The sequence below is a fragment of the Lampetra fluviatilis genome, chromosome 26, assembly GCF_964198595.1.
Source record: "Lampetra fluviatilis chromosome 26, kcLamFluv1.1, whole genome shotgun sequence".
NCBI lineage: Eukaryota > Metazoa > Chordata > Hyperoartia > Petromyzontiformes > Petromyzontidae > Lampetra > Lampetra fluviatilis.
In genome coordinates, this window is record NC_136300.1 from 9278339 (window position 1) to 9305906 (window position 27568).

The following is a 27568-nucleotide window of genomic DNA, read 5'->3' on the forward strand; positions in this document are numbered from 1 at the left end:
ATGTGTGGCTGTGTTGGTTGATCGATTCAGAACTACCGCTGCACACTAGTTGGGACGCACTCGTCTCCAAAGACGAAGACACAATGGTATTTGAAATGTAGTCTATTCTAGAATGAGTAATCGGTGGTCGTCTGAAATAGGGCCATTATCCAAAACGTCACCGATTACAAATGCTTTTAAGGCAGTTTTATGTGTCGTTTTGTAGTCAGTGGAAACCAATCATTTGCTGTTATTGTTATGATCTTTGTGAATAGTTTATATACGTGACAATAGCCCAATGGCTCTAATCATTACAATTTTATCCTTCCAAGCTCGAGATATTTAAATTCTCAACGTTTAGTAAATAGGTTTACTTTTCTACCAACTGGTCTCACTACTTTGATATTGTACATTCATTCCATCTTCATGCCAAACCTGGCTCACTCATCTCTCAAAATAAACATGCACAAATGTTTACTATGCAGTTCTTTTCCACACAATAAAACACGCAAATACTCTTATCTATATACCTAGATGAGACATGGAGTTTGTATAAAATGCAGGCCAATATTTCCATAATCGAATATATGTTCCGACTGTTCTCACAGGTGTACGGACTATAAACATGTAACAGTTTAAAATGTACTCGACATATACACAAACAAGCCAACAAGACTCGGACGTTTTCCATTACGGTTAAAACATGTTCCTGTCCTCCTCAGTTGCTTATCTGACCGCACGCTTGACTCACAATCGGAAGGTTCAAATGGAAGTGAGGGGCCTACTAAGGCCAGCTACTCACTGGGGTAAATACATCACTGTGAAATCCATCACCTCGTGGAAAGGCTGGCACCTGCCAGAAGTGTAATTTTCACACAATGGCTCAGGGCCATCGACATGGGACTGCTCGCTTGAAGAGACATTCACCGAGCGTATTATAATTTCATACACGGCCGCTCGACTTGATCTCCACGAATCCAAAAAAAAGGAATGTGGACGTTTTCTACATGTCTTGTGCTGCTGCGTGTCATTCGCTTCTCTTTAAAAGCACTCCAGATGGAGAAGGCAGAGGCATCCAGCCTTCTCTGCACCGCTGCATGGCAAACACGGCCCTTGTGCGATGCGTTAAGTATTTACATACGTCCAGTCTTCTATGTAGTCTTCCTGCACTCACCAGGTCACGTCAGGTACGCGTGCAATCGTCGTGTTCACAAACCGAAGAATCCGTGGCGTTGGGAGGGGTGCGCTACAGCGGTGCGATTCATCCACCACATAGGCTCTTAAGCTTCTTAATGCAACGAGTCTTGACAATGTGACGAAACAAAAGTTTAAGAGCCAAATGTACCGAGTGATTTTGCGTTGACGTTTGGACACAAAGTTCACACATTTCGGAAAACTGGTCATAAGCAATATATGGAATGCCATACAAAGCGTTGTGGGGAAATATTTTTACGGGTACTAAATATAATAATTTTACACAGCTGTATAAATCATAAGAAACATCAATTGTAAAAAATAACATGGCAACAACACCAAATGTATGGCTGTCTTTTTAACTTTTTTCAGCCAAGGCTGAAAGCATAAATTCATTAGCTCTGTCCATCTGTCTGTAACAGTGGCAGGCAGGGGGGGGGCACAATTACTCTTAAAAACAAAACAAACTGGACAGTTTCCAAAGCGGCACAAACAGGACTCGCTCCGTGTCCCAGCCCTGCCACATGCTTCGATGTGGGATGCACCTGGACTGATGGGGCGAATTCATACTTCTGAACACGCATGTTGTGAAGTGTTACATGATCCATGCAAAATGTTTTTTGTTAAAGTTGCATTAAACTGCCCGACAAAGGTAATCAGTTTACTTAAATGGTAATAAGAATGCAAATTCTAATTTGGAGTCTCTTTTTAAGAATTGCTAAGGAATGCAAATTACTTTATAAACACTTGCTATAAAAAGCAAAGTAGAGGCAAGGTTAGATGTAAGGTTCTTTGAAAAATAAAGCTGCTATGCAAGCAGCAAAACTCCTTGCCTCCAGGCTCATAGCTGCTCTGTCACGACTATCTCCGTGGCCTCGGTGCTCCCTGATGGCTTGTACACGATGTCATTCGTGAATTTTTCCAGCATGGTTTTGGTAACGGTAAAGTTGCTACAGTCCTCTTGCCTCCATGCCAGTCCACACCTCACTTGGATAATGGCTTCCATGGTGGAGGTCTGCATTCTGTTCTGCTGCTTTGATTTGACTTTATTGACAACGGAAAATTCTCTCTCCATTGCCACGTTGGAGAAAGGCAGACTGAGTACGGCCAAGGCCAAACTGGATATGTTGACAAACATCTTTTCTCCGACTGCATTCTCTGCATTGTAGACCTCGGCCCAAAACTTCACGGTTTCTGTTTGCTGACTCCAATCTTTCATCGGCAGGAGTCTCCACTCAAGTTCCGTGTCATCCACACGATTCACAATCGAGGAGAACCGTGTCGCGAGAGGCACAATGGACTCTTTGAGCTCACAGCAACTGTATCTTGGAGTCAACCAATCCAGAAATTGCAATGTTTCCACATTTTCAGGCAAACAAATTCTCACTTGTGTGAGGAGTTCACACAGAAAGATCATGCAATGCTGTGTGACTTCTTCAGTCTTCCCTTTGCCAATGGCTGCCACGGCACTTGGCATGATGTAATTCTCAAAGTTCAGCGACAGCGCTTCTATTGGCGAGAGCTCGGCCAGCTGATGAGGAGCGACGAGCTTCTTCAAAAGACCGTAGTGATAGTCTACAAGGTCAGAATTCAGCTGTGACACTTCTGTATTCTCCATTTGAAACAATTTGTTGATGCGATGGAGATCCATAAGCTCGTGCTTCAAGAACACAAGGTACTGCTTGTTGTAGGAGTCTGTATACAATCGATGCAGCTGTTCTGCAAGAAAGCATCGCTCGTTGATTTTAGCCATTTCAAATATTTTGCTCAGCGTGTCCCAATGACTAACAATGTGGGACACTGCCTCGTATGTGCCAAGCCACCTCACATTCCCCGTTTGGGTCATTTTCAGAGGGTTTTCTCCAGAATTCAGCGACTTAAACAGATCTTTGTGCTCCAGTTGATGTTTTTTATTGTGGAAAAACCAATTGTAAGTTTCCCTCACCAAGTATTCGAGATGATTTGGCAGTGCTTCCGATGCCTTGCTTCCTGCTAGATGGAGAGATCGGCAAATGCATCTGAACACCACAACATGCTCCACAGACTCCTTTAGGATCATGGAAATAGACTTCTCACATCCAACATCCATGCTCGCACCATCAACACCAACCCCAATGAGCCGCTCGATTGGCAATTCATCCTCCTGCAGACAATCCATGATGGTCTTACAGATATCCTCTGCACTGCTCGACTTCATTGTGAGAAGCCTGTAAAATGTTGTTATAATCAGTTCCTGCTTCGTGCTGTAATATTTAATGAGTAAACACAAGCAGTTTTCACAACTGACATCGGTTCGCTCATCAATAATGAGGCTGTAATATGCGGCGGACGAGCATATATCTTCGACCAGTTCCTTGTGGAGCGAGGGAGCGAGCACGTTGGTGATCAGCCTTGTGCACTTTGTCCGGTGTAGCTTCAGAGACTTGAGGGTGTCGGACTGTGGGTCGAGTTTTGAGATCATGTCTGCCAGATGGTCACAGCTCTGCAGGGAGTAATGCTCAGCTGTGAATGCTGAAATGCGAAGCTCGGCATCTTTCACATCGCTCAGCGTTGAATAGGTAGCCAACTGAGCAATTACACCTGAATAACTTATACTGCTTTGGCATCTCTGGTGCTTCTTGGTTTTGCAATGATCCATCAGGTCCTTTTTTCGAGCGTGCAGCGTCACGTTGCATATCCTGCACCCAGCCATGAACTTGTTTCCTGGAACTGGAGACAGCCATCCTGTCGGAACAAAACAGCATGAATACAGTTAACAACATCTGTACTCATCTTTATTAGCAACCGAGTCAGATTTGCTTGAACAAATGCTGAACTGTCATTTATCAAGGACCTTCTCAATTAGATATGGGTCCTATCAATCCTGACTAATGATAATAAACTGAATGTAGGAAACTGGTCCAGTTTTCTTGTGTTGAATGAATGCTCCTGAAATTACACACTCCCAGAAGGCCATGTGGCTGATGGGATGTATAAAGAATTGTAAAATCTTTTAAAGAGAGACAGCTATGTGAAGTACATTGTCCACTTATTGATTTTGTTACTTGTATTCTCCAAAATGGCACCAATGATTGTCTCACATCTTGGGAGTTGTTAAAAGTGCCTCCAGCTGAACATTGCTAAAACTGAAGGCCTTCTCTATCAGCCCAAATCCACAATCAGTTTAGACTCCAGTTTGAACCTGCGCGGCCTGAACTTTAGACGTTACACTGGCAAAGTGCAAGCGCTAAACTTCACAGTCTACGTCGCCCCTTGAGCTCTCTTCTTGACAGGACATACAGAACCTCTTAATTCCTTGCACCAAATATGATTGAGACTCTGGATGACATCAACGCACCACCACCAGTTTTACAACAAGCATCATCTCCAACCGGCACAGGACACGAGAGAGTGGGTGGCCAACACCACGCCCACCCACCTTAGTCTCCCTATTGCTGTTTACAAACCACACCAAGGTATTAGTTTAAGGCTGAGTCGACCTTGGAGAGGCCCAGGGCTGGATTAGATAATAGTCACTGGTGTTGGCAGTGAGCGGAAACTAAACTCTGGTTGCTTGGTTCGTATCACAGCACGCTAACCGCTATACTACTTCTCCCCACATGTCACAACTACCATCTCCAACACCACCACAATCATCATCACCAGTTTTACCAGCACCACCATATCCACGAGCATTCTCCAAAGCTATTCTATCCTGGCCTATAGCAATATCTTCAGGAGCTAAATATGAATGTGAAGGTCTGCTAGCCGCAATGAGAGGGCTTCAGGACAGTCTGTGTAATTTTGGTATTCCACAATTAAAGGAGCACGGACTACAGAGGTTTATTATATGGATCATAATTTGTGTTGCATGACCACCATTTATGAAGATGTTCACATCGGCCTATTGATGTTCTTCGAGGACATCTGTAAAAAAAGATTTGCGTATAAATCTTGACTTAAAGCTTTCGTGACTGCAGGAATTAATATTCTTTGGGTCTTTCTGTAAAGTTACGTAGATAGGTTCAAAGGAAATAATAAAAACCAAAAACTACCGACGTTTCATTCGCAACACAAGCGGTCGCCTTCAGGAAGACGACCGCTTGTTTTTGTTATTTTCTTTGAACCTATCTACGTGACTTTACCGAAAGACCCAAAGAATAAGAGTTGCGTAGTTAATCAGATTCTTCAAGTATAAAGATTATGATTCTGAAAGTCAAAGGCAGGAGTTGCAATGTTTGGGTCTCCAATGAGGTGTTTATTCCGGACGTCCACATTGTTCCAATCTGTTCACAATAATTCTTCTGGATCTGGGATCGGGACGTGAGTGTACGGCCCAGGTACATTGTTGACGTCTTGATCGATATGTAGGTGGTCGTCATTGACAACAAAATGTGTAAACTCCCAAAGCTGTTCCCCCCCAGAGTAAACTCTCCCAGAGACGATCCTATCCCAGGGCTCCACGCACCTTTGAGTGCCGGAACGCGCTCCCACGCCGCCGTGTACTTCTGCTTGTACTGCGTCTTCTGCTTGCTCGGCACCACCACGACTGTGGCAGTAACAGCAGGGTCGGAAGCAGGGTCAACAGCAGGGTCAACAGCAGGGGCATCTTCCACTTCGACTTCCATCAGCTACGCGAGACGAGGTAGACACGGAGGAACAGAGAGGGAAATAAAGAGGGGAGGGGAGCGGGAGAGAGACATAAGCTTCTGGGCAACAAGTGCAGCTCCAGACGTCACAAACCACGCGCTTCATCGTCCCAGTGTTCGTTCCTCAGTTATTCCTGTAAGCTACACTCACCTGTGTTTGATGCGTGTATGTACAGATGTGTATGTGCCCATGTGCGTCTGTGTGGCTGGTGCTCACATCTCGACTTTGTTGACTTTCAAGACCAATATTACCATCTAAATTGTCTTGCTGTGGTTGTCACACCTGATAATTGCTTGTGTTGCAATTGAAACGTCGTCATTTAATTTAGTTGTTTTCACTTATTTTATTTTTTACCTACGTGACTTTACCGAAAAAACCAGAGTCTGAATACTTGCAGTCACGAAAGCTTCAAGTCTAGAATTAATCTCTGGTCCGTTTTCAACATTATGGGTCTCATCAGCAGTCAGGCTTGTCAAACAATCCTGATCGATTACCAAATGTGTATCTCTGTGTATGTATCTGTCTGTATGGGCATTTTTCTACGTCTCTGTGCATCTCTCTGCTTGTGTGTACTGAACAGGGCGACGAACCGGGCGACCTGAGTTCACACTCACGGCCAACACCAGTGACGATTATCTGAACCGGTCATGGGCCTCTCCTAGGTCGACTCAGCCTCAAATTAGTACCTGATGCGGTGTATAAACATCGAGACAAAGGGGGGCGGGCGTGGTGTTGGCCACCCAGCCCCTCGTGTGCCGTGCCGGCCTTAATAGGTGCTCGCTAACAGCACTTGCCCCCACATCAGGTAACATGGGAGAACTTTGTACTGTACACCACACGTGTGTATCGCGCTGTGTGCAGTATCTCTCTATGCGTGTATGTCTCTCCGTATCTCTCCATCCCTGCCATCTCTCTGGATATATCTACATATCTATATGTGCCTCTGACCCTCTGTGTAACTACACCGTGTCTCACCATCCCCGTTGTTTCGATGCGGCCGTCTGGTTCCAGCGGCGGAGATGACGGCGGCGGTGGAGGAGAGGCGGGAGACTGGCACGGCGAGCCTTTCATGGCGAGGCTCGAAGTGCCGACGTGGATCATTGCGAGTCTCTTCACCGAGGGCGAGAGACTCGCCCCGAGAGAGTCGATCGCCGAAGAGGCCGAGTCGCCCCGCGAGTCTTCGCGTCTCTCTCTCGCCCCGAGGCGCTGACCCCGCGGCGCGGCCTAGGCCAGGCTCCACTCAGCGGAGCGCGCGCGCGCGAGTCGCCGCGTCACGTGGGCATCCACACAACCCCTCCCACACAACCCCTCCCACACAACCCCTCCCACACAACCCCTCCCACACAACCCCTCCCACACAACCCCTCCCACACAACCCCTCCCACACAACCCCTCCCACACAACCCCTCCCACACAACCCCTCCCACACAACCCCTCCCACACACTCCAACCGCACCCCCTCAACCACACCCTCCTCCATAACCCCACCCACTCCCTCCCCCTCAACCAGACCCACACCCTCCTCAATAACCCCACCCACTCCCTCCCCCTCAACCCCACCCACACCCTCCCCTATAACCCCATCCACCCCCTCCCCCTCAACCCCACCCACACACCCTCCTCCATAACCCCACCCACTCCCTCCCCCTCAACCCCACCCTCCCCCTCAACCCCACCCACACCCTCCCCCATAACCCCACCCACACCCTCCCCTATAACCCCACCCACCCCCTCCCCCTCAACCCCACCCATACCCTCCCCCATAACCCCACCCACACCCTCCCCCATAACCCAAACCCACACGCCCCCTCAACCCCACCGACCCCCCTCAACCCCACCCCAACCCGCACCCCCTCAACACCCCCCAACCCATCATGAGGCCTCCTTTGCCAGAAGCAAAATATAATAGGTTTTTTTTTAAACCCTTTTTTCTGGCAACAAAACTGACACATTTTTTCAAGGAATCATGTTTGCATTAACCACAATACCTGCGGTCAGAATGCAAACAAAAAACAACTCTGATAATGCATGCATTGTCCTTGAAATTGATTGGTCCACACCAGAAACAGCTTTTCTTAGAGCCCAGTCTCACATGGTGTTGGACCAGATGACGCCAAAAGGCGCACAACTCAAAGACAACGCACTATCAGAGTATGAGGGCACGCGGGGTAAGCATTAACATGAGGCCTCCTTTGCCAGTAGCAAAATATTATAGTTTTTTTTTACCCTTTTTTCTGGCAACAAAACTGACCTTTTTTTCAAGGAATCATGTTTGCATTAACCACAATACCTGCGGTCAACCCCTCAACAACCCCAACCCTCCCTCTCAACACCCCCAAACCCACCCCCCAACACTCCCACCCACGCCCCAACCCCACCCTCACCACCCGGGGACCGCAGTGAAATTCTCATTGACAGTTCACTCTCGGGCAAGGGACCGCGTCGCTCTCCGGTGATGCACGTGGTAGTTGAACCGGCATTGGCTGCTTGTTTTGACTTTTGTAACGACCGAGGCAACGTACCACTTACGGCCTCACATTTCAAGGACGTGTGAACGGAGAGTCGGGAAGTCAATCGGAGGCTTGAAATAGAGTTGTGTCCGAATAAAGGCTCTTAATAAAGCAAGAAGAACGTGCGTTGGCGTCACTACACCATGAAACCGGAGTTCCCGGAGAAAAACAACGCGTCCGCCGGGGTGTGCAGCCATCTCCTGGCAAGCCAGGGTGTTGCGACCTCGACGACCACGGATTGGGAGAGCTAAACACGTCTTGTGATCGATCCCCTCGCCTCCACGGTGGTGATGGGGCGCATAGCCACAACATCCTCTCCCTAACACATTGGAAGCTATCCATAATCTGGATTTCCCGTGGAAATAAGTTGACGCTGTTACGGCCCTTTCCAATGTCTCGCCGCAAAATAAAATGGACGCGCTCCAACGGCCTTCCACGTTATTTCTCTCCAGCAGATTTGATTAAAAACCAGTAAGTGGATTCGGTGTCTCATCAACAGCATTGTGCAACGAATTGTTGGGTTTAAGATCAAGATGGAGTTGATTGTGGCCAAAGTTACCAACTGCGCATACAGCAGGAGAGGAAAACTGTCAATGGCAGCGATTAGGGTCAAATCAATAGCACTCGATGCGAGGGGAATGCAAGAATCGTTTCGCCTCAATACCACCGCCCACATCTACATTAAATTCAGACAAAATGTACTTTTTGAAACATTAAATTAAGCCAGAAATATATTTCAAAATGTACTTTTTGTACATTAAATTCAGCCAAAAATACAAATAAAAACTAAATAGAATGTACTTTTTTACATTGTCTTACCATTCCAAAGAATAAACTTCTACACAACTGTTAAATAACACAATTCAAACAATGTGGTCTGTAATGACATTAAATTGGTGTATTATATATACCTTTTATTACACTCAAGAGTGAAACTTTTTTTTATTACACGCTTTTCTTTAACTTACTGTTGTCGTATCCTCAAAAAATATTGTAACTCAATTTTTACCCACTTCCCAATGTGCTATCGACTGCAAACTCGATATACCTATGTCATACTGATGACAAGACTATATCCTATCATTAAAAATCAAAAACATACTTTTAAACATTTTACACGCTTTTATTTAACTCACTGTTGTCATATCCTCAAATCTTGTAACTTAATTTTAACCCACTTCCCAATGTCGTATCGACTGCAAACTTGGTATACTTACGTCATACTGGTGACAATACTAAATTCCAGAGGTGTGGACTCGAGTCATGTGACTTGGACTCGAGTCAGACTCGAGTCATGAATTTGATGACTTGCGACTCGACTTGGACTTGCATAACAATGACTTTGTCCCACCTCTGCTAAATTCTATAATTCACATTACGTTGTTTCGGCTTGGGTCTAATTGTCGACGCTCAACTGACGTTGGCTGTAAATCACCACGCTCACTTACGTTATGGCAAGCCTCGGGGCCACCTCCTGGAGCCGTGGAGTTCTGCCATTACTCGTACGGTACATTTAATTAAAGTGTTTTTTTAAACAGTATTTTAAAATAGTATCAATTATTGTTGCATTATTTAGATAATACATAACGGTTTGTGTTAAAAACTTCGTTCTGCGTAACTGTTGAAAATAAAATCGGGGTTCTGGCGGAGAGTAGAGACGTGGCGCAATCAACGGCTTTGGCCAAGGCCACGTCTCGTTGATTTTTATTAAACGCGACAACTTTATTCCTCGTCTTCAACAGTTACACATTGCTGAGCCACTGCAATCAACCACGGCCAAAGTGTGGACACGACACTGGCTATCGAGCCTGAGACCCAACCGACAGACTTGTCCCTTGCTTGGACAGCCCAACCTAAAGATCTGATTGTGTGTACAGCTCTTAAGGAATTGAACCTGCTTGACCTTTGATAAAATATAAATGAATTTTGAGAAATGTTTACATTAAAACTTGGCCAGTTCGCTCAGTGGAATAAAGCGAGTAGCAGGCAAACAGATCCTGGCTCGGGAATGACTCAACGGAGCTTGACTCCAAGGTCGATGAAATTAGTACCAGTGTGGGGAATGCAATTGTGGTCGCTCCTGCTATAGGAACGTGGACATTCCACCACTCGCTCAGGGCTGTAAATGGGAGATGAGCACGACACCTCCATGCTCATTTGAGCAGGAAGTCACCAACAGACAACGTACACCATGCCACTATTTTACAACTCACAGAATTTATGCTCCCTGTCCCCATCCACCAGAAATATTAAAATGTGTAGAAACTTATTGTAGTTGTGAACATTGCACCTCTGATTAGCACGGTTGGCTATGTACGGTGCGAAAAAAGTGCATCATATATCCATACACCGACAAATATCCTCAGCTTGCACATGTTCCGTCTTCTCTCCCAAACACAATCGCACGACAATGACATATTCCTGTGATAGGTGGCGAGTTAACAGTAGTTAAGGGGTATACATACACTTGAGATAGTGCATAAAATATTTTGAAAGCTGACAAGTATTTTCGAATCATATTTACTGCTATTGCAATGAAAAACAGCCAAAATAACGCTTATATATAATATACTAAACTGTGCTCAGTATGAGTAATTGTAAAGCATATTTAAAGAACAGGACTGAATGGTGTAATGGTTAGTACGCTGGACTTGCAATCCAGGGTCGCCAACTCAATGTCATATCCCGCCACGGCAGTTGAAACAATGAGTGCATTTACCAAATCCCGCCCGCCTGTCCACCTAGCAGAATGCGTTCACAAGCTAGCCGATCGGCAGATCGTGTGCAAAGGAATATAGCGTGGGACTCTCCTACCTTGTCCGACACGTTTGGTCTGTGTGGAAGAGTAGGCCAAATACCCTCTAGAATTCGCTTTCGTGGAGGCCCAAAAATTGCCGGGTTACAGCTGAAACTTCCTCTCGCAAACCAAAATGAGGCTGGTTAAGACAATGCGTGAGTGTGTGTTGTGCTAGCATTGGGTAGTGTTTCCCGCACATGCAGCGTTCTCGATGTTCTATTTGTCTGTCGTGGGCAGCGGTGGCAGGACCTTGCCCAGGACAATGTCCAGCAACTCCACGCGCTTCTCCATGGGGAGATACTCGCGAACCAGGGCTACGAGAGGCATCGTGTCCGTCACATAACGCTGCCTGCACAGACGCGCACACAGACACAACATGAGGAAAGGGCACCCCAAGGGTTCGACAATAACAGCAGCATTTTTCATCCAAGTTATAATTATCTGACCAGGCAGTTCATTAGGGGTTGAGCAAGCGACTCTTAATCGGAAGGCTACGAGTTCAAATCCTGGTTGGGGGTTGATGCAGTCCATCGTCCCTCTCGATTGGGAAGTCAACAGCGATAAGACTTGCCCCTGCCATAGTAATGTGGAATTTCTACCACTAGAGCTGTAAACAGGAGATAAGCACCACCTCAATGCACATCTCAGCAGGAATTCACTGAGACTAAAACCACTTCGTGTTTTGTCAATGTACTGTTGGATGAAGGCCTCCTCTCGCCATATCATGGGTATTGACCATACTTTACCACGCTAACCTCTGCACCACCACTCTTTCCCAAAAGGAATCCAAATACAGACCTGGTATCAGAGAATGTCTTTACATTATCGATTGTGAATCCTATATAGTTGAACACCGTGGGAGATTTTGATTGATTACGATTCAAGTTTGGATTTACTCAGCTGAGGTCTGGATTTAATTCAAGACTCGGCCTACCAGAATGATCGTTTCATCTCATCCACACATCACACAGCAGGTCAAAACACTTCTCCTCTGCTTCTTCCCTAGCACTGCTCCACTTTTAAATTCCGCTCTATTCTCTTTCCCAAGCCCTTATAATCATACTTAATTAAACAAATGTTTTCTCTCATCTACTACAACTGACTCTTATCTATTTTTGACAGTGGTATTTGTTACCAGCCATTTAACATGTTGGGTCTTTGGGTCTGCGCTCAGCACACGTTTTTAAAAATAGTATCGCCTCTGATGAAGTTGCAAAACAGCTTTGACAATTTGGTTTTTAAGTCTCTACGCTTGAGAGTTCACTGTCATGGTTCATTTTGTAACATTTAACAATCGAATATTACACTGGCTTTTACTGGGTTAATTCTTGAAATCAAAGAAAAAAATAAACATTCATTTAACATAGTTGTAAACTTTAACAGCCCATTTGGTGGCATCCCTGCCCTCACCTCTTCATCAGCAGCTCCACATCTGCGATTGTAATCGTTTTCCTCCCAGCATGGGATGCAAATGCATCCAGGTCATCCAACATCTGTTCAAATAACAGTGGCAGTCTGCCGTACAAACACACGCATGTCAAGATCTTGGCAAGCTAGAAAAAGGATTGCAAATCAATTAATAGATCTTCAATCAAGACCTTTATAACCATAACACGATTATATATTATTACATAGTTTTCTGTTGAACTAGGATCCATATATCAAAGGGTCTTTGGCGAAAACAATCTGGCAATTCACCAGCATTGAATGTTCATGCCGACCTGCCTGTCGATGAAACAATGAATGTTGAAACTAGTCCAGAGAATAATTGTGTTGAATGCTGCTTAAATTATGAACTTCCCAGAAGAATTTGTGGATAATGGGATGTGTAACAAATATTAGATTTTTTTCTGTGGAAGAACAGAAATGCAAAGGAGGCATAATTGTCCGATTATTACCAGGCCAGGGCCCATTAAAGGAAAATGAAAGTCAACGGAGACAAAAGTTAAAATAAAACCTACATCAAAATAGTATAAAAGTGAAAGACATCCGAAACTATTTTTATATTACTACGTAAGGCCGACTGAGCTCCATAGCTATTTCTTTTTCATCAACACAACCTGGCCACAAATGATAGCTCATTGAAATAGCTTTTGTGGAAATGTATAGCAGCCAAATACTCTTAATACGTGTCTCTAAATGGAGGGGAAAACCGGAAGATCTGGAGAAAAATCCACGCAACCACAGGGAGAATATGCAAACTCCAAATATACAGGTGTCAGGGTCGGGATTGAACCCACGACCTCCTGTATACCAAGCAAGGTAGTTAACATCCCACCACCGTGGCACCCCCGAACAGCATTACAACAGAATAAGGACAAAACAGGACATGAACAATGATGAAGCATTATTTTTCATGTCTTCACAGAAGATTCTGGCTCTACTCTTTGGTTCTTTCGGTAAAGTCACGGAGAAAGAAAATAAATTAAATAATAGAATACGTTTCGATTGCAACACAAGCAATCGTCATCAGGTAGAACTAAATTTGAGAGAGACAAAACACAGACACACACAAGCAGATTGAGGCAAGACAGAGACACACAGAGAGAGACACAACATAGACACATAAAGACCCAATGCCTTTGTGTCAAGGCCTTAATACAAAATCCAAAAATGTATCGGCATTCAAAACATAAAACAATGTACATTCATACTGTTAAAAGAAACATTTTAAGGGTTTGCTGAAGACTGAGGCAGCATAGTTTCTAAACGTAAGACACGATATTGTACATTACGAGGCGCCAAATGGATGTACCAACATTGATATTTCTTATGGCATAAACACTGACGCACATCCGAGTTGTCGGCGTTTTTGGCCCATGGTCTAAGCAGATGAGGTACAACCCCTTATCAGTGCCTACCTTATTACAGACCAATTCAGACTTTATTGGTCACCCCGTGCCTTTATAAATATCAACGTTCATCCTACAAAGTCCCATCATAAGGGAAAAACACAAACAAAAGGACATTTGTTTTGCCCGTATTGAAACGGCTGTACGCCATATGAACCTGAAAACTAAATTTCCCTGTACAAGAATACGGGTAAACCGTATGGGTTGACAGGCATGGAATTAACTGGTGGCTAGGCATTGGAGGACACATTCAGAGACAGCCGCAGGGTAGAGCTCTACAAAACAGCTGCGGGCACAGAGAAACACTGCTCAGCTAGGACGGTCTTCTTCGTGTCACCCAACTTTTATGGTGATGTACATGTCGGCACCAATACACGTGTCCCTGTGCTTTATCCCTGATCTCTTCACTGTGATCTCTATGGTCAGACACCGTCCTCCCTTTACAGATGGTGTTCAACTGCCACACTGCAGGTTACAACACTTCTCTTTCTGATTCTTATTTTGCAGTGCTCCACTTTTGAATTCCCTCCCAATGTCTCTTTTACCAGGCTTTTATAAGACCATTATTCAATTAAAGAAACATTAACACACATCTATTACAGCTATGATAGTGCTGTTTGTTACGAACCACTTGACATTCTGGACCTTTGGGCTGTGCTCTACAACTGTGTTTAAAACTGTAAATAAACGTATTTATTGGAGTTGGGCAAAATATGAAACACATTTTTTCAGTTCACATTAACGACACAGCATACCTATTTTCAATGGCCAAAAGGGCATCTCTGTTCAGCCGGCAGGGCACAAATCTCTGGCAGATATTCTTGATCTCCTTCATTGGTATCTTCAACACTTTCTCTGTCTTGCCTCTTTTTGAAGTAGCTTTGTTTATCTTCAGCACGGCCTTCTGCTTGCCTTTACTGCAAGAGATAAAACAAGCATATGGCTACACATAACATCAAGATGAACTATGTAGTAGTATATGGCTATCATGTGGAAGATTATGAATCTGTACCAACATCAGCCCAAACTACTCCGGACTGCTAATCCGCAATAGGTGAAATTATCAGTGTAACATTGGATTCAGATTAATGATTTGTTTTGACCGCGTGATGATCTGGACAAATACTATCTGGATTGGTTTACATAACCTGAGGAATGCCCAACTCACTGTGCAACATTGGTAAACATTCAAAACACACCAATATTTGTTAAGCTTTAAAATAAGGACATACTTTACTTACGAAAGTTTGTCTCTCGCGAAGAAAGCAGGAGTGTTCAGAGTTGGCGAGGGCTTGCTGCTCGCCTTCAGTTCATGCAATTTTAACTCTCCTGTTCAAGGACATGCAGCAACAAACTCCTTTGTAAATTTTCGTGAGATATACTTCAGTTCTTACTATCAATGCTTCAATGTAACAAAGTCAACATTTGACATTTCCAAGATTCAAACGATTTCCCAAATAATAAGAGCCTTAAACTCATCAATAAACAAGCACCATTTGCTTCACAATGGAAGTTAAAGATCCCCTGACATAATTCAAAACAAGATCCAAACATTACTCAATTTGGATTGCACAAATGCAATCATCGCTCTGTGCTGGATTATTGTTGGGAGCACCGGCTCATCACCGCGTGGCTGCTGCTGCATTCCTGCTTGTCTGTGGTTTCTCCTCGTGCCTCTGTGTCGTTCTCAATCTCTTTGAGAGTGAGTGAATACTGTAATCTTTAAAAGTTGAAATTATTAGTCCGGCTAGCCGAGATTTTACTGTACAAGTTAACATTTTTAACATATTAAATATATCATATCCCAGTCCTACACAATAAGGAGCACTTGTTTTTATATTTGCTGTGCTCATGCACCACGAATCTCCCTTGTTAAACAGCTGGGCAACTGGCTAAACGGGCTCATCTGTGTAGCAAATGAAATTAACTTTGCATTACCTTCCTCATCGTTACTACTGCCGTGATCTTCCTCCTCTTCTTCTTCTTCATAAGGTGACGTTGCCAAATTGTGGCTAAGTCCACGATCCAAGGCATCTCCAGCAGGGCCAGCTTGGTCACCGTCTGACTCAGGTTTTGACTCCCCCTCCTCCTCGTCACCCATCAAGTCTTCACCAACTGGAGATGTGTGGCTGAGATGTGGAATAGACATGGGATCTACTAACTCGCCAGATAACTTTTCTGCTTCCTCCATGGGGTTCAATCCAGATTTTTCTTCTTCAGACATCTCGTCTCTTTCACTCATCATCTCCAGTTCCTCTGCCCCTGTGACATCTCCATCGCTGTCCTGCAGGCCACTCTGTATTGCAGATACTTTTGGGGTGCCAATATGTGGTGATGGGTGAATGTCAATAACTGGACTAAGGTAACCCGACATAGTCACTTCTGCAGGAACACCGTTTTCTTCCATATCGTCACTATGCTCGTCTTCTGCCCTTCCCGACACTTCCATATGACCATCTAGTGTCTTTGCCGCCATTTTCCAGACTCCCGGCATGGATCGGTCTCTCAGTTTGCGCTTGCTACTACTCCTTTCTGAGAAATGCGAGGTGTGTTCCCCGATGGACAGTTCAGAAACCCCTCCAGGCATCAAGTCTACGGAGAAACACAACAGGACATTGACAATATGAAACACACAAAAGCCATCCTTGATTTTGACAACACCAGTCAAGTCAGAGTCAATGTACATTGAGGCGGTGCTCAGTGTGTTTACAGCCCTGAGCCAGCTGGTGAAAATTCCACATTTCTATGATGGTTGCGGGTCTTTCAAAAGAAGCAAATTTGAACTTGCAACCTTCATATTGTGAGCCGCACGCTCTACGGCCGAGCCATTTGGCCGGTAATGTGCAATGGGGCTTAAACGCCCAGTGGATACACTTGCTGCCGCCATGGGTATGTGCGAACTCCAACCACAGGCTCTGGGCTGTACACAGGAGACAAGCACCGCCTCAATGCCCACTTGAGCAGGAAATCACATTGTCCTTGTTTGCATGGAGAAAGCGGCTTCTTCTGACCTGTGGTGTGCGCAGGTCGGGGCTCCTCTGCCTCCTCTCTCAAGTGTTGTCGGAGATGCTGCGAAAAGGCCTCCTTGTTGACCCTTTGCGTTGGTGCCCTCGTGTGGCTGCGTCGTATCCTCACCCCCGTCGCATCGTCACCCTCCTCCTCGGAGTCGAGTGGAGTGTTCAGGTTTAAGCTGCCATCGGTCAAAACATACTGTGCAAGTTACACGCAATTCAATAGTTATGTAGCAATGTGGCGCAGTGGTAACAGTTGTGCCTAACAGCAACAAGGCCCTGGATCCGATTCCCGACTCAGGTGTCTTTCTGTGTGGCGTTTGTATGTTCTCCCCCTGTTCCGCATGGGTTTCCTCTGGGTTCACTTGTTACCTCCCTTAAATAAAAAACAATGCAGCTGGTATTGGCCAAGCATCAACAATGTTGAATAATTACCAGCTCATTACTCAATTCAGACTGCGCACAGTAACATTGCCATCTACTGAAAGTCTTGAAACTCAGCGAAGGTCTCCTGGGTAACCAAGAATAACAACGAAATAAAATAAAATTCCAAGTACCTTATTATTTTTTACAGCAGTTGCTTGATGTAAAGTATTCGCACCGTCTGTGTTAGCCTATTACTATGTTTTTGGTCTGTGGTAGAGAAACCTTTCCTAATCCGGCTTGCTCGTGTGGTTGGTTGCTGCCACTATACGTTGCGTTATCGGGGGCGGGTGCAGTACTGTACTCGGGTGACATGGTCTAGTTTGTGGATACTGGTGAGAAATCTTGTAGCTGCATTTTGGATCATTGGGATTTGGAGATGAGGGATTTGGAGAGGCCAGAGAGCAGCGTTGAAATAGTTGAAAAGCCTAATTCCAAATATGCCTAAAATGTAAGGAGATGCAGATAATGTTACATTTTGTTTCATTCCATGAGTAAAGGGCAATTAAGCGTATAACCTGTATAGGGGCTTCTGACACAATGATTCGGTAAATAAAGATCTGACTTAGTTATACCTGTTACAATCATTCGGGTAGGATCTAGAGGATACACACCTGAAGATGGAAACATATTAATGAAATGCACTGCATACAGATTACATTACCTGTTCATGGCAGATCGTTCCAATGCAGGTAGGTCTGCAAAAACATTTCACATTACAATATTTAATGACGGATATTGTACCGTTACCTAATTAATGCCTCAATGGGGTACAGGAGCAACCCTGCAATTGCTTGCTCAAGCCACTGTCGGCAGTAGGGCTTCTGGTAAAGGGAGCTCTAGAGGGTATTTTGGTCTACTCTTCCATGTTGACAAACCGTGCTTGAAGAGGTGGGCGTACCCACACTTTACCCCACCAGACACGCCCCACTGTTTGACAAATTGTGGCGTGCCCATTTATCCTGGTTCATAGTAGTAGGGAGAGTTAAAAAACACTTGCATCACGTGTCAACTGGCGACTTCTGGATTGCAAGTCCAGTGTGCTACCCATTATATCATGACAGCTCTTTTAATTAATTAAGCAGACACTAAGTGGTGCACCTTTCCTGCACATAACTCTTCATCATTATTAAAATGCTGCACATCTCAGGTTTACAATACAACTTACTAATTTCTGTTTTAAAGAAGTTACACATTACTGCACTAAACCCAAGCGCACCCCGAGTCCATGTATAATATAGCCTAAGACTTGAGGCCCAGTGCCCTGGCCTTCACTCTTGAATAATGATACTTGGAATAAAAACATATCAAGGCATTTTCAAGAATTAAGGGCTCGTAAGAAAATATGAGGGAAATATCGAACATCTAATTGTTATTTACACATTAAGGCGAGTGTGTGCATATCACATCCTCGTGGCCATGTGCATAAACCCATGCAACCGTGTTATATATAGCCACAGCATTGTCATATCCAGCTAAATCCTGGTCGGGGGTTGACTCAGCCCATCATCCTTCCAGGGTCGATAAATTTAGTGCCGAATATGTGCAGAAGCCTTAGGAAATATTTTCCCCTGCAATAGGCATGAGGAATTTCCACCACTGGCTGAGAGCTGTAACATTAGATGAGCAGCAATGGTGATTTCAAAAAGTACTGAAGATGTGCAGTTCCCTGCATTGCCCAAACGTGCTCGTGTGATTGCTGCCTGCAGGAAAGCACTAAAGTGGGAACCTGCCTCTGCCATCCATGGCTTGCTGGACTCTCTGGGTGAATGCCTGCATGTCGACCGGCGTCTTCATGGAGCGATGGTGCCGCTGCTTCAGTCTCTCGCTCTCATTCTCGTCTGTCGGTGTGGTCAACTCGAACAGACTGCACCCAACAGCACCACAACAACGATAGATTTACAACTCAAAAGTTGGTACATTTCTCACATTTATGGACACCATCTCTGTACCATTTACATTAATCAGAACAAGGTTAATCAACTTTGGATTAACCTAATACATAAGATTGCCACAGTCAATATTACGATTCATAATTAACTTGTGTTGTATAACCCTCTACCAACCAACATAACCACACACATTAAATTGTGATATGTACAAATGCAGATTATTAAATTGAGCTAAAAAAATAATTTGTGCATTAAATGCTTGTACAATGACAATTACATTTGTTTCTCCATATCAGGGAGTGGAGGGTCTTACAACAAGTTTGGTCAGATCATTGTGTTCAACCCAAAATTTAAGTGTGAACCATGGATTCAATTTACCTCCCTTAAGTAAAAAACAATGCGACTGGTATTGGCCAAGCATCCCAATGTTGAATAATTACCAGCTTATTACTCAATTCAGACTGCGCACAGTAATATTGTCATCTACTGAAAAAGTCTTGAAACTCAGCGAGGCTCTCCTGGGTAACCAAGAATAACAACTAAATAAAATTAAATTCCAAGTACCTTATTATTTTTTACAGCAGTTGCTTGATGTAAAGTATTCACACCGTCTGTGTTAGCCTATTACTATGTTTTTGGTCTGTGGTAGAGAAACCTTTCCTAATCCGGCTTGCTCGTGTGGTTGGTTGCTGCCACTGTACGTTCCGTTATCGGGGGCGGGTGCAGTACTGTACTCGTGTGACATGGTCTAGTTTGTGGATACTGGTGAGAAATCTTGCAGCTGCATTTTGGATCATTGGGATTTGGAGATGAGGGATTTGGAGAGGCCAGAGAGCAGCGTTGAAATAGTTGAAAAGCCTAATTCCAAATATGCCTAAAATGTAAGGAGATGCAGATAATGTTACATTTTGTTTTATTCCATGAGTAAAGGGCAATTAAGCGTATAACCTGTATAGGGGCTTCTGACACAATGATTCGGTAAATAAAGATCTGACTTAGTTAGACCTGTTATAATCATTCGGGTAGGATCTAGAGGATACACACCTGAAGATGGAAACATATTAATGAAATGCACTGCATACAGATTACATTACCTGTTCATGGCAGATCGTTCCAATGCAGGTAGGTCTGCAAAAACATTTCACATTACAATATTTAATGACGGATATTGTACCGTTACCTAATTAATGCCTCAATGGGGTACAGGAGCAACCCTGCAATTGCTTGCTCAAGCCACTGTCGGCAGTAGGGCTTCTGTTAAAGGGAGCTCTAGAGGGTATTTTGGTCTACTCTTCCATGTTGACAAACCGTGCTTGAAGAGGTGGGCGTACCCACACTTTACCCCACCAGACACGCCCTGCTATTTGACAAATTGTGGCGTGCCCATTTATCCTGGTTCATAGTAGTAGGGAGAGTTAAAAAACACTTGCATCACGTGTCAACTGGCGACTTCTGGATTGCAAGTCCAGTGTGCTACCCATTATATCATGACAGCTCTTTTAATTAATTAAGCAGACACTAAGTGGTGCACCTTTCCTGCACATAACTCTTCATCATTATTAAAATGCTGCACATCTCAGGTTTACAATACAACTTACTAATTTCTGTTTTAAAGCAGTTACACATTACTGCACTAAACCCAAGCGCACCCCGAGTCCATGTATAATATAGCCTAAGACTTGAGGCCCAGTGCCCTGGCCTTCACTCTTGAATAATGATACTTGGAATAAAAACATATCAGGGCATTTTCAAGAATTAAGGGCTCGTAAGAAAATATGAGGGAAATATCGAACATCTAATTGTTATTTACACATTAAGGCGAGGAGTGTGTGCATATCACATCCTCGTGGCCATGTGCATAAACCCATGCAACCGTGTTATATATAGCCATAGCATTGTCATATCCAGCTAAATCCTGGTCGGGGGTTGACTCAGCCCATCATCCTTCCAGGGTCGATAAATTTAGTGCCGAATATGTGCAGAAGCCTTAGGAAATATTTTCCCCTGCAATAGGCATGAGGAATTTCCACCACTGGCTGAGAGCTGTAACATTAGATGAGCAGCAATGGTGATTTCAAAAAGTACTGAAGATGTGCAGTTCCCTGCATTGCCCAAACGTGCTCGTGTGATTGCTGCCTGCAGGAAAGCACTAAAGTGGGAACCTGCCTCTGCCATCCATGGCTTGCTGGACTCTCTGGGTGAATGCCTGCATGTCGACCGGCGTCTTCATGGAGCGATGGTGCCGCTGCTTCAGTCTCCCGCTCTCATTCTCGTCCGTCGGTGTGGTCAACTCGAACAGACTGCACCCAACAGCACCACAACAACGATAGATTTACAACTCAAAAGTTGGTACATTTCTCACATTTATGGACACCATCTCTGTACCATTTACATTAATCAGAACAAGGTTAATCAACTTTGGATTAACCTAATACATAAGATTGCCACAGTCAATATTAGGATTCATAATTAACTTTTGTTGTATAACCCTCTACCAACCAACATAACCACACACATTAAATTGTGATATGTACAAATGCAGATTATTAAATTGAGCTAAAACAATAATTTGTGCATTAAATGCTTGTACAATGACAATTACATTTGTTTGTCCATATCAGGTAGTGGAGGGTCTTACAACAAGTTTGGTGAGATAATTGTGTTCAACCCAAAATTTAAGTGTGAACCATGGATTCAATTTAGCAATAAGTACTCGATATAAAATCACGTGTTTTTAAATCCAGCGTGGACATTAGTGCCAATTGATTTGCGCCAGACGCAATGACAGACATTTTTAAAATAAAATTTAATGTACTGACCTGCTTGCTTCAGATGTCCTGTAAGTCCCCACGTCATCCTTCACATGTTCAGGCATGGGCTTAAACACCTCCACAGGGCTAACCTCCGTGGCTGTGGGCAACATGAAAAGAAACCCAGGGACCATATTGCCTGTGGTTCAAAACACTTCACCATTGTCATGCTTACTACTGCCTTATTGGAGAAAAACATATAGCAAGCTGACATCGTCGGCAATGTACTTTCTTCAGAATACTTGATGTGTTGAGTTATAAAGTAGTATTAATAAGGGGTGAATTTTGTTTCAGCCTGTGATTGAGAAAACCCAGTTTGCCACGCACTAATAATAAATATTGACTGTGGGGCACTCGCCATGCAACTCACATCACGTGATCTGCTAATTGTCACTGCTAATTTGTGTCATATCTCTCCAACGTGGTCCTCTGTGGCAACACCACTCTTCAAACGTCTCAGATTCCTTGGACTGGCTCGGAGCCTCAGGTGTTAATAGTGAACCTCAAGAATCCTAAAGGAAACTCCATCCATACAAGGGCCTTGCCTCAGATTAAAACACCTGATTGAGATCCCACCGGACTGTTGTAATACATTGAGAGGTGTGCTTTAGTAAGGCGTGACATGCAGTCTGATTTCATTTGAGACTGTGCCTGCTCATATCTACAATTTGCACGGATAACTCAGCTGCTGATGGGACAATGGGAGATCGAGAGGTTGGGGTTTGCTCTAATAGATTTAGGTTTAACACCATTGGAACCTCATTTGCCAGAAGAAAAAATATGATAATTGTTTTTTTACCCTTTTATCTGGCAACAAAACTGATACCAATCAACTTCAAGGACAGTGCATACATTATTAGTTGTTTTTTGTTTGCATTACGACTACAGGTATTGTGGTCTATTCAAACATGACTCCTTGTAAAAAAAGGTGTGAGTTTTGTTGCCAGATAAAAGGGTAAAATAAAACCAATTATCATATTTTTTCTTCTGGCAAATGAGGTTCCAATGGTGTAAATGCTTACCCCGAGCTCTCATACTCTGATGGTGGCGTTGTCTTTGAGTTGTGCGCCTTTTGGCGTCATCTGGTCCAATACCATGTGAGACTAGGCTCTAAGGAAAGCTGTCTCGGGTATGGACCAATCAACTTCAAGGACAGTGCATACATTATCAGAGTTATGTTTTTTGTTTGCATTACGACTTCAGGTATTGTGGTCTATGCAAACATGACTTCTTGTAAAAAAAAGGTGTCAGTTTTGTTGCCAGATAAAAGGGTAAAAAAACAATTATCAGATTTAGGTTTTATTATTGAACAACTGTGGTGGTGCCTCAGGCCGTTTTCTTACCTGTGTTGTGGATCTTTTTCAACAGGGTGTAAGGACTCATGTCTGGAGTGCTTGCATTTTTCGGAAGCTTTGTAGATAATGCGGGCGACGCACTCTGCAACATTGTGGTAGAATATTTTACAGTTGAACACTGTGCATGAACAGCTTCAGCCGTCCCTAACTAGAAATATCCCTCACCGTCAATCAATAACATAATATAAATCATATCGTCAGGTTGATGATCCAGCAGTCACTAATTCACTCCAGTCACTTTCTCACTTCATTCCCATTCATCCAACCATGTTAAGGACTCGTTCTATCAGACCGTTTCGTTTCATTCACACCGTGTTCAACCACTACACTGCAAGACACAATGCTTCTTTCTGCGTCTTCCCCTGCACTGCTCCACGCTATTTTCCCAAGCTTATAACTTTTCTCAATTCGAGAAACGTGTTACCGTTAATCTATTACAACTGTTACAATTCTAATTCGTAACAGGATATATTGGTCAAGTCGGGTAATGATCTGACCAATATGTCATAAACCGTCCTCCACCTGACATGGGCAAATAAACTTGTTACGTGTGCAAGGGTTTTAACACAGCAAGAGTGCTGTTTGTTACTGGCCATTTCACGTTTTGGGCCTTTGGGCTTGTGCTCAGCAACGGTGTAAAAAAATACAACTCTACTATAAATCTGCTCTAAGGCTAAACCTATCTTTTACACCCAATTCAATCAGCTTGGAATCTCATTCCCATCCAACTCGCCAATTGGTCTTCTCAAGTTTGTTCCCATTCCCAGAAACTCATGCGGGATGTGCAGAGTCCACAGGATTTGGCGCAGCAGCGAGGTCATTCCCTGCCGCAGGGCAGAGTTCTACCGAGGCCTCGCAGGGAACTGACTGCACGTGGCACCACTGGCAATGATACAACAAACGCCTAAAAGCCAGCATAAGAGTCGAATCATTTTCAGCAGTAATGATTTCTACAGTGACCAGCAACGACATTTTTACAACTGCTTTTCGTGTTTAGTCTTGTTGTCCTTCTCCCTGCACCTTCGATGAACACGGTTAACAACGTATGGTGTGAAAGAAGTTCAACATGCATACAGTACAAACAAGAACTCAGTAATTCATAATGGTAAACAAATACACAATCAAAGATAGCAGCTTACACACTGAACTCGGCAACTCACATCAATCACTCGCATGAGTGGTGGGCCAGCGATAGCGGGTGAAGCAAAAGTACAGCATTGCTATTGCAGTTCACTGCTATAATGAACTATTACGTATATGACTGCTTTTGAAAGCGCTAATATCTAAACCGGAGTTTGCTTGTACCGTATTAAACCAATGCTGCCAAAAAATAGCACTCCCACAAGGCAGTGACTGGGAGGGACGGATATGGAATGGTGTGTTGTATGTATTGTTACTTATTCAACAACAAGGCTTTAATGCAGCACGTTGGCACGGTAGGGGGTATACAGCCGGTGCATCTGCCAGTCATCTCAGTCGGCCAACCCATGGCACTACCTGGGTCTCTCCCGTGACCTCCTGCCAGCGAGCCTTCGACGGTGCACGTGGTAGCCTCAAAGTGCACCTGGCCTGGCACAGGCCCCGTGGTGGTGGGTATTGGGTCATTTAGTCTCAACAACTACCCTCGCGATTCGTGTTACGTACATCAGCATGGCCATTATTAATAACCCTTGTTTGCACAGGAAAGCCTCACCGAGCCTCAAGAATAATTGAGAGAGGGTTCCTGCCAAGTTTTCGCAGTAGGTCGCAGATGGGAGCGATGGGGGAGCGATGTTTTTGCGACGCCTAATCCCAATAGAGTAATTTTTAAGGTATTTTTTTAGCATTTGGGATGTTTGCCCAATACAAGTTTGCGTTCTACGTGCAGGTGTTTTTATTATTACATGCTTTTTATTAAGTCACTGTTGTCGTATCCTCAAATCTTGTAACTCAATTTTAACCCACTTCCCAATGTGGTATCGACTGCAAACTTGGTATACCTATGTCATACTGATGACAAGACTATATTCTATCATTAAAAATCTAAAACATATTTTAAAACATTCTTTTTATTACACGCTTTTGATAAACTCAGTCTGTTGTCGTATCCTCAAATCTTGTAACTCAATTTTAACCCACTTCCCAATGTCGTATCGACTGCAAACTTGGTATGCGTATGTCATACTGATGACAATACTATATTATAATATATATTTTTTACATTCTTTTGAAATGTTATGTTTCGGCTTGGGTCTAATTGTTCATGCTCAACTGACGTTGGCTGTAAATGACCACGGTCCCTTACGTTATGGCAAGCTTCTGGGCCACTTCCTGGAGTCGTGGAGTTCTGCCATTATCACTACATTTAATAAATTCGTGTTTTTTAAAAGCGTGTTGTTTAAAACTTTACTTATTTCTCTCTCAGCCGACAGAGCGAGGGGAGGGGAGGAGGGCATCTCACCGTGCCCGCTTGTGCTGAGAGGCGCTTCATGAAGTTCAGCTGAAGCAAGCGGATTCGTGCAGACTTCTCTTTGGAGGCGCTCAAGCCAAGCGGCCTCCGCAGCGGCATCGCAGACGACCCCGGAGTCTGCGCCATTGCTCCTGCGAAGGCAACAACAACAACAACAGCTGTTATCATCGCTGCTTGGTTCGTGGAACCAGGGCGGAGGAGCGACGCTCACGAACAAGAACACAGCAAAGGTAACGAGAGGCGAAGAAGGCCTCTCTCTCGGTGGCCACCTGTGGCAGACGCACGTAGATCTGACGCCAGCCCCTCCACACACCCCGCACGCAAACGGCCTCGACGTACACCTAGCTTGGCACCAACAAGCGCCGTGGTGAACCGCCAACTGAGCGGCGAACGGTGTCTGTTGTCGTGGTTAGTGTGGTGTAGTGTGGTGTAGTAGTTAATGTGTTATTGTTGTGTTATAGTTATTGTGTTATTGTTATTGCGCTGTTTATTCCTTTCGCGCGCCAACTTCGCTCGGCAGCGGTCTCCCGCGCTTTCTTGCCTTTTCATATCAACTCTCGCGAGAACAGCGCTCTGCCCGACCGCCGTTCCTATTGGCTGCTCCCAACAACTCTCGCGAGATTGGATCGCGCATCAACGGCCGCGGAACCGCAACCCACCCACGCGACCCCCCCGCGACCCCCACCCACGCAACCCCCCCCGCGACCCCCACCCGCGACCCCCCCCCCGCGACTCCCACCCACGCGACCCCCCCCCGCGACCCCCCCCCCGCGACCCCCCCCCCCCGCGACTCCCACCCACGCGACCCCCCCCGCGACCCCCACCCGCGACTCCCACCCACGCGACACCCCCCGCGACCCCCACCCGCGACCCCCCCCCCGCGACTCCCACCCACGCGACCCCCCCCCGCGACCCCCACCCGCGACCCCCCCCACGCGACCCCCCCCCCCGCGACCCCCACCCGCGACCCCCCCCCCCCGCGACTCCCACCCACGCGACCCCCACCCGCGCCCCCCCCCCACGCGACTCCCACCCACGCGACCCCCCCCCCGCGACCCCCCCCCCGCGACCCCCCCCCCGCGACCCCCACCCGCGACCCCCCCCCACGCGACTCCCACCCACGCGACCCCCCCGCCGCGATCCCCCGCCCCGCGTGACCCCCACCCGCGACCCCCACCCCGCGGCCACCGCGGAGGCTTGTAACCGTGACCGCACCGCAGCATTATAATTACAAACTCTTTGGTTCTTTCGGTAAAGTCACGTAGGTATAAAATACATTCAATCACCACGTTTCGGGCGCAACACAAGCGTCCATCATCAGGTGGGACAACCACACTTGTGTTGCGCCCGAAACGTCGTGATTTAATGTATTTTATACCTACGTGACTTTACCGAAAGAACCAAAGAGTATGGATCCCTGCAGTCACGAAAACTTCAAATCTAGATTATAATCACCGTCAACTTTATTTGTTTTATTTTGATATCGCATTGCGCCTTCAATTTAAGAATAGCTGTGGAGCGACGTCCGTGTGAAAATTGGACCCTTTGCATAGCTGTCAACCCACACGGTTTAACCCCGTATTCTTCTTGTACAGGGAAATTGCATTTTCAGGTCCATATGGCGCACAGGGCAACAACAAAACACAAATGTGTCTATTTGTTTGTTT

The 27568-nt window shown here is 45.1% G+C and overlaps 2 protein-coding genes across 2 annotated transcripts; both read right to left on the reverse strand.

Annotated features, from left to right (window-relative positions):
• Positions 1 to 492: 492 nt before the first annotated feature.
• LOC144942051 (uncharacterized) lies at positions 493 to 7091 on the reverse strand. Its single transcript, XM_078868699.1, has 3 exons — positions 6778 to 7091; positions 5621 to 5783; positions 493 to 3897 (listed from the first exon to the last, which is right to left on the reverse strand). Exons 1-3 carry the CDS (start codon positions 6901 to 6903, stop codon positions 2015 to 2017), a joined length of 2172 nt encoding a protein of 723 aa, XP_078724825.1. The 5' UTR covers positions 6904 to 7091; the 3' UTR covers positions 493 to 2014.
• A 2555-nt stretch (positions 7092 to 9646) lies between these two features.
• LOC144942052 (uncharacterized) lies at positions 9647 to 26444 on the reverse strand. The gene is made up of 14 exons (XM_078868700.1): positions 26171 to 26444; positions 25893 to 26032; positions 23441 to 23534; positions 22107 to 22197; positions 21454 to 21587; positions 20382 to 20415; positions 19129 to 19262; positions 18060 to 18093; positions 16973 to 17151; positions 15900 to 16553; positions 15203 to 15290; positions 14717 to 14878; positions 12520 to 12624; positions 9647 to 11458 (listed from the first exon to the last, which is right to left on the reverse strand). The coding sequence occupies exons 2-14, from the start codon at positions 26025 to 26027 to the stop codon at positions 11326 to 11328; spliced, it is 1977 nt and encodes a 658-aa protein (XP_078724826.1). The 5' UTR covers positions 26028 to 26032; positions 26171 to 26444; the 3' UTR covers positions 9647 to 11325.
• Positions 26445 to 27568: the final 1124 nt, after the last annotated feature.